The sequence below is a fragment of the Prunus avium genome, chromosome 4, assembly GCF_965620075.1.
Source record: "Prunus avium chromosome 4, drPruAviu1.hap1.1, whole genome shotgun sequence".
Taxonomy (NCBI): domain Eukaryota; kingdom Viridiplantae; phylum Streptophyta; class Magnoliopsida; order Rosales; family Rosaceae; genus Prunus; species Prunus avium.
Window position 1 is genome coordinate 11,893,982 of NC_142287.1, and position 11,587 is coordinate 11,905,568.

General features: G+C 40.9%; 2 protein-coding genes across 2 annotated transcripts; both read left to right on the forward strand.

The window, feature by feature from the left end:
- Positions 1–812: 812 nt before the first annotated feature.
- LOC148294798 (protein FAR1-RELATED SEQUENCE 5-like) lies at positions 813–1,487 on the forward strand. Its single transcript, XM_088252250.1, has one exon. It carries the CDS (start codon positions 813–815, stop codon positions 1,485–1,487), a length of 675 nt encoding a protein of 224 aa, XP_088108376.1.
- A 4-nt stretch (positions 1,488–1,491) lies between these two features.
- LOC148294799 (protein FAR1-RELATED SEQUENCE 5-like) lies at positions 1,492–3,152 on the forward strand. The gene is made up of 2 exons (XM_088252251.1): positions 1,492–2,933; positions 3,014–3,152. The coding sequence occupies exons 1-2, from the start codon at positions 1,492–1,494 to the stop codon at positions 3,150–3,152; spliced, it is 1,581 nt and encodes a 526-aa protein (XP_088108377.1).
- The last annotated feature ends 8,435 nt before the right edge of the window (positions 3,153–11,587 follow it).

An 11,587-nucleotide genomic window follows, 5' to 3' on the forward strand; every position in this document is an offset into this window, starting at 1 on the left:
GAAGTCCCCTCCAAACTAGCTGTTCGCTCAGTTCAATGAGGAGGCCATTTTTTTTATCAGCTTTGATTGAGGAAGAACTGTAACATTGAAGAGAGAGCACCCTCATTTTTCTGGGTTTCCCATTCAGGCGAAACAAAGGAATCTTGGATTTTATAATTTCATCTTTGTGGTTGGGTTTTTGGGGTCGGGACATACGTCAATCCTTGAGCAACGTCGAAACTGGCGTTGAGTTGGAAAGTGCTGACCGTACCGTTGTGGTTATGCTCTGTTGGTTTTGAAATCCTTGAGCGGGGGCGAAACAGGGGTTGAGGAAGAAGAAAAGTTTTTGGGGTTGACGTCCAGATCTAAAAGGGCTACGTTACGTTGTCATAGTTGTTGAAAATTTGAAGTTGAAAATCAGTTACGAGGTAAGCCATATACTGTATTTGTCAATTTCATTATTGGGCATCAGCATGAGTCACTTTAGGTTGTATGTATGACTTTAATGTTTCAGCGGGGAGTCATTTGCAAGTCATATGTTAGTTAATATATATTGTAAAGCTGTTTGAAAGCATGTGCCAAATATTGGGCATCAGCATGAGTCAGATTAGGTTGTATGTATGTCTTTAATGTTTCACAAGAGAGTCATTTGGATGTCATATGTTAGTTGATATATATTTTAAAGCTGTTTGAAAACCTGTGCCAAATATTGGGCATCAGTACGAGTTACGTTAGTGTGTATGTAGGTCTTTAATGGTTCACAGATTGTGATTTTAATGTCATATATGATGGTGGTGATGTGATATTCAGGGTTAAATTCCAAGAACTGTGAAATGGAGTGCGAAGGACAGTTGACACCGGAAGTTAGTTCGGAATTGAAACCAAAATTGGGACTTGAATTTGATTGCTGTGAGGATGTGTTCAATTTCTATAATATGTATGCCGTGAAAGCCGGATTCGGCACTCGGTGTTCTACAACAAGAACGTGCACATTCACAGGAGAGGTAACAAGGAAAGAATATGTATGCTGTAAACAAGGGTATGCGTTGACAAGCACTGTTAGTCGTAAGAGAAGACAACGAGGTTGTACTCGAACTGGGTGCAAGGCTAAACTTGCGATTTTGAAGGTAAACGAGAAGAATAAGTACACTGTTGTAGGATTCAATGAGGTACACAACCATGACATGACCACAGTTGATAAAGTCCATCTATTGAGATCTCACCGTAACTTAACAGAGTCTACAAAGGCCTATGGTGCACATATGAGCAAAGTTAATATCCCTGTACATAAACAGGTAAGCCTTCTTGAGGTGCAAGTAGGGGGATTGGATAATGTTGGGTTTGTTAGGAGAGATGTCTATAATTATGCAAGGGACGTGCGTGGGGAGGTGATTGGGCATGATGCAGAGCTCCTGAAGGAGCTTTTTTTGGCTGAGCAAGGAAAAAATGAATCATTTTATTTCAATATGGAGGTAGATTCGGAAGGAAGGATGGGAAATGTTTTCTAGGCAGATGGAAGGTCAAGACGAGCTTATGGGTTTTTTTGGGGATGTGGTGGTATTTGATACGACGTTCAACACAAACTGCTATGGGATGGTCTTTGCGCCTTTGTTAGGTGTTAATAACCATAGGCAGACAATGTTGTTTGGTTTTGCATTCCTAACTAGTGAAACCACAGATTCATTTGTATGGTTGTTCGAAGAATTCAAGAAAACCATGCCAGGTGAGCCACCCAAAATGATCATCAATGATCAAGATGTAGCCATGTCAAAGGCAATTGCTTTAACTCTCCCAACAACATTCCATAGATATTGCATATGGCATATCTTGAATAAGTTTATGGAGAAAGCCGGCATTGGGGAATGTTTTTCGGAAATGTGCAAATGCATATGGGGTATGGACACGAAAGAAGAATTTGATGCGAAATGGGATGAAATCGTCACAAGCAATGGGCTGAAAGACCATCCGTGGCTGAGCTCGATTCATGCTTTGCGGGAGAATTGGGTTCCATCATATGTAAAACATGTGTTTTCGGCTGGGATGTCAAGTAGTCAACGGGCTGAAAGCTGTCATGCATTTTTCAAACAATATATTAACCGGAAAAACACATTGATGGAATTCATTGTACGTTGTGAAAGAGCTCTTGGTTCACAGAGGCACAAGGAGTTAATGGCTGATCATGTTGATACCAATGAAAAACCCCCACTGCCATTTCGAACACCAATGCAACATCAAATGGCACGCATTTACACTCGGGAAATTCTTGAAATGTTTGAGAGGGAAGACTTCCGAAGCCTTTTATGCTTGTTCGAACTTGTAGAGCAAGATGAGACCCAGTGCAGGTACAAAGTAAGTGAGCGGGTAAATCCGGGTGTGACACGGATGAAGGAGCTTGTGCATGATAAAGATGCCGATAAAGCTTATTGCAGCTGCAAAGGATTTGAATTTTGGGGTATTCCGTGCCGACACATCCTAGCATTTTTAAGAATGAAGCAAGTGGAGCACTTGCCAGACAATTACATAGTGAAACGATGGCTTCAAAGTGCAAAGTGTGGTGTAGTATATGATAAGAATGACAAAGAAGTTAAAGATTGCGTGGACGGTTTGGTTTTGGTTAAGAGATCGAAACTTGGCAGAGTTGCAGGTGAGTTGATAGATTCTGCTTTGTTGTGTGATGAAGGTTTTGAGTTGCTGGAAAATTCATTTGACGACATTTGTGGGAAGCTTACAAGGTTGTTGTCATCAAGAGCTCGTGTCAAAGAAGAACCCAATGGAGAGGTCGGAACTAGTTCTTCCCAAGTCAGAATGAAGGATCCCCATCGAGTAAAAGCAAAAGGGCATGCGAGAAGAGTGAAAGGACAAAAAGAGAAGGCAGCGGAAGGACATAAACGGCGGTGCAGTGAATGTAGGAAGACTGATCATGATAGACGGAGTTGTCCAAAACTTGTGAGCGGGTAAGTGAATATGTAATTGCCTGGGTTTGAATTTTATACAAGAAATGCTGTTGACTTGTTTCTTTGTTTCGATGTTGCAGCTCTTCATCTTCCGACGCAGAAGTTGGTGCTGCAGTTGATGAGAATTTGCAGCCCAGTCAGAGCACGCAGGACAGGGAACCTACTATGACAGAGTCATTTATGCAAGAGTTTGATTTCCTTTACGGTCCCGGAGTTTGAATATTTGTTGATACCAATTTGCGTCTTTTTGGAAACCATCTGGAACCGTTAGTGAATCTTATGTAAGTGCCTCATGTTGATACTGAACTAAGGTATGTGAAAAGCAACAGTGAAACCGCCCAAAAACAAAGTAACTTTTGTATTCAATAATTATTAAGTGTCACACACGTATCGCATGACTTACATTCGACCCCCTGGAAAAAAAAAAGTACATTAAAGTCAACAGTAAGTTATTTGAAGAGCCACTTAGTTATCAACATCAGAGTCATCACTTGACTCAAAGCGGCCACGTTCCTCCCAATCTAGAATGCGTTTGTCATTGTAGCAATCCTCGCACCACTCTGGGGGTAATGCAAACAATGGGAGATGGGGGCTTTGGGGGAGAAGGGGTCGGGGACCGATAGTATTGAACATTGTCTGGACCTACCTCGAATGGATCCCTGCACGTCCCACAAGGATGGTCGTGAACGTCACCCTGCTTGCAATAATTATGCGCAACTCGAACTTTCGGATCCATCTTTGGTTGAAGGTGTATGTCCATCCTGGGGCTTTGGTGTTTTTAGAACGTGGAGCCAGTGTTTGAAAGGATTCGTTTGGGATTCATGTAATGTGGGTAACGTTTTATACACCTTTGCAACGGTTGCAAGGAAAATGAAATATGTAGGTAAGGGAATCTTGAAACCATCACGGTGTGTCAGCAAGGGAATCTTGAAACCATCATTATGTGCCAGTAATGTGTCAAAGAATCGAATATCTGTGTCAGATAATCTTGAAAAAATTTATCGACCCACCGACAATTTTTGAAACCCAAAATTTGAGCACTATTAGTAACTGAACTCTACTAATCCAGTAGTTAGTGATGGAAGAAATAAGATTGAACTCTGGTAAGAACATAGAACCCAAGGCTGTGATAGCAGATTTAAACCCGAATAAGCTGCACGTAAGTCAGATCGGGCATAAACATGTAATCACAAACCCAGATCTGGCATTAACAAAAAACAAACAAGTGAATAACGATTGCCTAGCGATTGATATGGCTACCAGCCGTCATTATCGTTGGCTTTTGCTGGTTGGTGGCCTAGCTCTGGTGGGTGTACACCGCCGAAGATGATTTGTTGTGCAGCAGATGGAGTTATGGCGTCCTAGTCAATATGTTTGTGGACATCTGCAGCGAACCGTCGGAATTGCTCAAAACCTTCGTTGAAAGCCACAGACATTGCCTGCCCATGCTTGTCGCCTCCTTTGTGGATGCTCAAAGATTCGTACGTAGCATCGTCCAGGGTCATTTGCAAATCCTCTGCTTTGTGCTTTCTTCTTTGGCCACGAATTCTGTGTTTCTCTTTTCTGTAACGCGCTTTGTTCACTTGGTGCGTCAAATACGCCAACTTTTGCTCAGCTCCGACACACTTTTGAGTCCAATAATGGACCAAGGAGGAGTCGTGTTCCAGTTTGTTCTTCATATCATTTATTTCCACAGCAGGATCATCGGAGTCGCCCTCGCTTGCCGAGGAGGTTGGAAGTGGCAGCGGTGGTAGAGGGGACCTTGGATAATCGGGGGCATATTCCCATGACCCATTGGAGTCCCCCTGATTTGCATTGTCGTCTAAACTGGTTGACATGTTGACAAATCTTCAGTTTTTTCAGATTGGGGGATTCGTTGTATGCACAAAACACAACTCCAAAGACGAGTCAGGAAGAAAACAAGATGTTGATGTACGGCAATGAGTATCCCATAGCCATACGACACCGTTTATATATGATGTCCTGGAGTATTCTGCAGTTTGTTTTATCTGTTTTCCCCATCTGTCACATCAGTTTTGTTTTTTTTTGTTCAGTAATGAGAGTATTTGATTTAGGTTGAATTCGGATTAAAGCCTCGTATTAATCACAGATAGCATACACATGAATTTTGAATTTTCAACTTTCAATGAGGTGGTAGCATTTGTCGAATTATTATCCCGATGTTTGCAAAGGAAGGGTGAGAGAATGGTCATTGACGTGCACGTGTGCACCTACCCAAGGTTGATGCGGTCAGGTCCCGCCATGTGTTGTATTTCGTTATTTTCATTACACAACTGGGGGAAAATTATTGAAGACATGGTAATAACAAGGAGAAAAATCGGAAAAAATGCCCCAAAATTGATACCAGTTCCTTGTGGCATTACACAACTGGGGGAAGCTATAAATCGTCGAAAGTGTTTTTTCCACTCACTTTCGTACTCAATTTCATAAGATGTGATAATACAGAGTGTACACTTCATCTTCGGAATATGGTTTGAACTCGCTTTCGTTTCAACCGTAACATTATGTTTTGCAAACCTTTTCCGTCTATTTCCTTCATGTTCATTATCTAATTTAAAATAACACAACTATCAGTTACATTTGCTTCGTATCTAATTATTGGGAAAAATTAGTCTTATTTTCTCCTTTCAAATGACACAGAATATTATTATTGTTATTTCATTGGTCATATATTATATATTTCACATGAATAAGCAAACCTCATATTACCATTTTAGGAACAACAACTCATGTGAGGGAGATCCAATCAATGCTAAAAATTATCCCATTCCTTTTAGGCATTTTGTAAAGAGAAATTAAATATGTTGACAGAAAATAATGTAAACATACTTCAATTAAAGCATACCCATTTAGCTTTACAAAATTATGCATAATAAACCAAAAGCAGTTTCCCATATTTTTCACTCGCTCTTTCTTCACGTCTTAGAGCTTGGATACATACACGATACCATCTGAAGTGTCCAAAGCAAAATGGTTACACCTTCAGGAGCGCACACAAACTTGGAACAAAAGCAGTCAAAATGAACGTTTACGCATTTTTTCCAAACAAACTTACTGAAAATAACGAAAATGAACGTTGTCCAGCGACGGTTTACTCCATGGTGATTCCGTCCTAGTTGTAGCTTGGGACAACACATTTTGCATACTCTCAGAACAGGTCAAATCCTTTACGTGCTTCTGCTTCCCTCATCTGCACTGCCTCATTCGACCCCATAAACCTTCGACAACCTTTTCCTTTCGCAAGCCTAACCCTCAGTTTCATTAGTTTGACTGATCGAAGGTGTAATTTCGCTTGACTTTTCCCCTTCCCCAATGTTTCTTCATACCATCTTAGACGTATCTTCTGACGTTTTATTTCAGTCTTCAACGCATCGTACCGCATCTGGCCGATATGGCCTGCATCATCGTGGTCCTCAGATGAAAAGTTGATGGATTTCGCAGGTCCTACAGGAACATCTTCAGCGTTCTTATTCTTGTGTAGCACAATTTACGGTTTATGGGTTTAGGGTTCAGGGTTTATGCTCAATGATTAATTCATTATAGTAGATTTGCAAACACTTCTTCATATTTCATAGCTGTCTGGATTAGAAAATTACAAAATATATACTTGAAAAGCCAAAACAGAACACAATTTATAAATATATACTTGAAATTGCTTGAACATTTCCAGACGCAAAAAGTTTCTTACTTCTTCATCACTTGAACTGCCAAATTCAGAAATGATAGAACTAACAACAGTAGGAGGATCTTTTTAATGCCCTTCACTATACGGATGACTTCAGCATATGCATTAAGTTCCTTCACATCCAGTTGGTTTTCAATTTGAGATTCAGTTGGCATGTTGCCTCCAGTCACCCATTCATAGCCACTACACCTTGTAGCTCCCTAAAAAAACATAAGAAAGTTACATTTTTCATTTTCGGATTACAATGTCAGACCCAATTCTTCTACTCTGTAGCAGTTTTCGTTGGCTTAGGCAATGGCCGATCTGAGTTAGTGTTATTGGCTTAGGGAAGATAATACTTACATATGTTGTGAAGCACTTCCAATACGGTCTGCCCATATTCCTTTCAGATTTGGAAATTAGCATAACCATCTCAGCATTGCAATGCCGACACCTCTTTCCTTGAGTGTTTGTTGAAGAATTCGACATGGCTTTGCCCAGAAGGGAAAATCAAGATAACAGAAGATGACAACCCTTCCAAAAATTTGCTCAAAACCCCCAATTAATTTTCCTTCAAATCTGAAAAGGAATGGTATTTTATTTTTTGGGGAGAACTAATATGGAGTTTCAAGTTTGAATTGTCCTGTTTTGGTCGTAACAATTAGTGACTGTGAGCGGCAAATTCAAATTTTGCAGGAATGTTTTTTTTTTGTTAACCCTAACCCATGAGCGGGAAAGAAAAGCATTGGTTTAATATTTTTTAACCCTAAGCATTCGACAGTAAACCCTAAACTGTAGGCGGCAAGCCCCTACACCCTTGAAGTCGTTTAAAAATTGAATATTTAAGTGGAAACGATTAGAAAATAGAAAAACTGGCGAGTGGCGGCATGGGAATGCGCCGCGTGGCAGTCAGGCTTGCAGCTCCCCACTCCAGCGCCTCCACTTGGCATTTCTTGTATATTTTATTCAGTTTTTTTTTTCGAAAAATCGTTAAAAATGCAGGAAAATGAAGGAAAAAATTGGGAAATTTCCTAACTGTGTGTGGGGATGAATACTTCATGCGGAAAGTACAAACCCTGGTTTAGGAGCGAGTGAAAAATAAAATTTGGGAACTAACCCTACATTCGGATGATGCAAATGAAAACCCTAATACACTTTGTAAACCCCACACTCTCATATGTTCGATCACATTAATCCCGTATCCAAATTTATTTGTCCTGCCCTTTTTCGGAATATGTCATCGAAGGAAATCTCATCCCGATTGCAAGTTCGTATACTACACCCACCCAGTTATGTCATATTGCCTCTCCTAATTAAGCACACGCGTTAATATCCCTGCAACAACTGCACAACGAGCTTCAACCGATACAAGGGCATGGCATGATGGGAAATATTGGCTAGTTCCACATTGGAGGTCAAAAACTCGCAGTATTTGAAAATGTACATCCCACAGTCGCCCCTGAAACATAGCGAAGCAGCTATCATTCATTGTACAACAAAAGCGCACTTTCATAACACAATGTGTTTAGGTCGAATATGACTCACCCGCCTACTTGTTGGGGGGGTGCATCCAAAATGCGACTAACTGGCCACTCAGTTTTAAGAAGTAGACCGTCGCCAATATATCCAGCTTCGTGTAACAACTGGGGCAGTATTTTGGACACCAACTGCACAGCCCGTTGGATGGCTTGAGTTCTGCACAGATCTACTTTTGAATCATATACCCTTATCTCACACTCTTTTAAATCGATAACAAGTAAGATCCAGTGCTTCTGCCTTTCTAGGTTGAAGGGCAAAGAAACTTGATTCACAGACCCCTATGATTTAGCCAACTTATGCCCTTCGCCCTTCACCAATCCCACTAGACCGTTGCTGTGCTTCCTCTCCTCCTTTCCAATATACGACTTCATTTGCGTGTAATCTAAGGAAGCACATTTCTGCATAGTGGCACACGAGTTATGCATCATAACAGATACGGAATTTCAAAACAAACAATGCTTATGAAATAATACAGACCTGAAAAGTGGTGTCCAGTATCGTCCAGTGAGAACCCGCCCACTTGCCAGACCTGTTGTGCCGCTCCCGTAGCAAATGCAAGGCCATGTCAATGTTCTACATAAAAGGGTTGTTTCCATTATTAAATCAATCAATTACTACATAGCAAGGGCTTATCGACAAAATCCCAAATCAATCAATGCTTACCGAGTCATCCAACCAACCGTCCTTGGTCAGCAACCGAACAAAGAAGTTATGCGAACCTTCCATAGCTTCGTCTCCACATAACCGCACATGTGAACTATATTTGTCAATCATTGTTATTATCAATTTCGTTTCACCAGTGACTCAATAGGTAATCATAATAAACCATTTACATTTCACTAAGGACAGGCAAAGGGAACTTACTTTACTTCTTGTCCCCATTCCTAGCAGAATTTTGCCACCTCCAGAAGGGAATCACGAGGAATAGGCCTTAGGGGTTCAGCAATTGGGTCCTTCGAAATATTGGGAATCTCCCGACCTTGCCATGGAGTTTCCCTTACCACTGCCCTTGGCCTCTTCGTCACAGGACCAACCGTCCGACTCCTTCCCTGACCCCTCTTTTGCCCCACCCCAACTATAACATCTTCGCCACATTCACCCTCCGCAGTGGACATGTCAATCTTTCGAGGAGGATTCGTAAGGAATTTAACAAGGGTGACACACACCACATCTGGATCATCCCAATTTATATCCGGGGTTGTATATTGCACCTCTTCTTTCGCATTTTGTACACACTCCTTTCTCGATTCGGGTACTCCACCTTCCTCGGTTTTATCACTCTCCTCGAGATTCGGGTACTCCACCTTCCTCGATTTTATCACTCTCCTCTCCAGCATCCTCAGTCTCATGTCTCTTCTCTCCAGCATCCTCAGTCTTATGTCTCTCCTCTCCAGCATCCTCAGTCTTAAGTCTCTCCTCTCCATCATCCTCACTCTTCCTGGCGTCTGCATGACTGGTACACTTTTCCAAGCATAACACTCTCTCCTCCAGCTCACCCTTCTCACCGTGCAATAGTGCAACCTCATTCCTCAACTGGTGCACAACAGAGTTTAATTCATCAAGGTCCTTACATACCCGCGGGCCTGCACTAGGTGCATCACATTCAGGAACAACTGATCCCCAACTCCAATATGGTTGCCTCATCTCCAATTCACTTGGTCGTAAGAGCCGTAGTATAACAGGCTGTCAAACATATACAGTTAACAGGTCATATACAATAGTAAACACCTTTCCTCATGAAACCAACATACTATTGAAACCAATTATTAACTACACACCTGTTTGCTTTGAAATATATAAGCGTTCAGCTTTCTAAACTCAGGCACTTTCTCTGTGGATTCCCACAGGCAAATTCGAGGGACTAATGCAGGTTCCTCGATCCGCCTACAATATCTAAGGGGGGGAATTCCCAATTCAGCAATTAATTCATACGCCCAAATCTACAACAAATAGATTATCAAAGTTAGTACTTAGTTACGAACTTAAATTTTACAAACACTAATTTTGAACTAAATCATACCTGGAAAGCATAGCTCAATCCCTTTATATTCCATGCAGGTCTGTTAATTCTTTTAGGCTTCTCATCCTCCACGTTTTTCTTCCTTTTTCTTACTGAACTCCGCACCGCCTTTTTTCGCTTTTTCTCCCCTTTCCCTTGCCCATCCTTGTCTTCATCTCTCTCTTTCTTCCCGAGAACAAACAACAGAGAATCTTGCAGACACTCAAACGATATAGATCCCCACAGATATTTGTTGAATTCATCCATTTTATGAACCAAATGTAAGTAGTCCTCATTTATCTTTACATTTTGGGGTCTACCCATTATCACAGACTCCACAAAATACAGCAGTCCCAATTTGAACGAGTCCTCGCTTCCTCTTTCGGACTTTAGGAATGCATTTTCTAAGTCCTGGCCAGTAATGTGACTCCTGTTGGTAAAATGCGCTTTCATAAATCGCTTATGATCTTCCCCGGCAGACGTTATGTCAGGCTCGCTTCCACATTTTAGACCACTTATCAAACAAAAATCCTTTACACTGAATTGAGCAACGTTGGACCCTATTGCATAACTAAGGCCTATCATGTCCTTCACACCAAGTCCTCTGACTCGCCGGAGTGCCAGACCATGCACAATTTGACCACTAAATGCAATTTTATGGAGTCCCAACAGGTGCCCAAAACAGCTCTCTCTAAATCTTTCCATAAGCAACTCACTGAAATGCGCCCCAAAATTACACAGGGCTGTTTGCGCCACACACAGATTATTCACCCGTGCAGAATAGACCTCTGATTCTGGGAAACAAAGCTCAAACCCACAATCCATTTTATACTTGCAAAAGACACCTTTTGCTTAAGAAATAGAACTGATACGTGCTGACAATATTATGACCACATTAACATACAGAAGTGATACCTACTCACAATATTATCTACACATTTTTAAACCTACAAACACTATTTTCAACACATTACATAATTGATACCTACTAACAGAATCTTCAACATATCAAGTTACAAAACTGATACACTATTTTCAACACATTAAGATACATAATTTCACCTACAAACACTAATTTCAATAAATTCAGATACATAATTGATACCTACTACAAGATGCATTGCTCCTTATGCATCCCAAATCATCTCATATTCAGAGTTAAGATTCAATTTTCTCTTATGCGTAGATCAACTGGTACTTATTATTATTTGTTTGCCAAGCCACATTAAATCCCTAAAATTATGCCCAACACTCACACCACTACATGCCCAAAGCAGGATTACAATGAGGAACAGATGAAGATTCCTCGAATTTTACGAAAACACAACAAACAACCAGAATGCAAATAAAAATACGAAGTACAACACACAACACAAATTACTCAGGCCAATTTATATTTTTGCAAACACTCCGTACAGAGACACTACTCTT

Coding starts and splice junctions, on each gene's coding strand:
- LOC148294799 (XM_088252251.1), top strand. CDS start 1,492: ATGGAAGGTCAAGACGAGCTTATGGGTTTTTTTGGGGATGTGGTGGTA. Junction 2,934..3,013: donor TGTCCAAAACTTGTGAGCGG/GTAAGTGAATAT, acceptor TCGATGTTGCAG/CTCTTCATCTTCCGACGCAG.
- LOC148294798 (XM_088252250.1), top strand. CDS start 813: ATGGAGTGCGAAGGACAGTTGACACCGGAAGTTAGTTCGGAATTGAAA.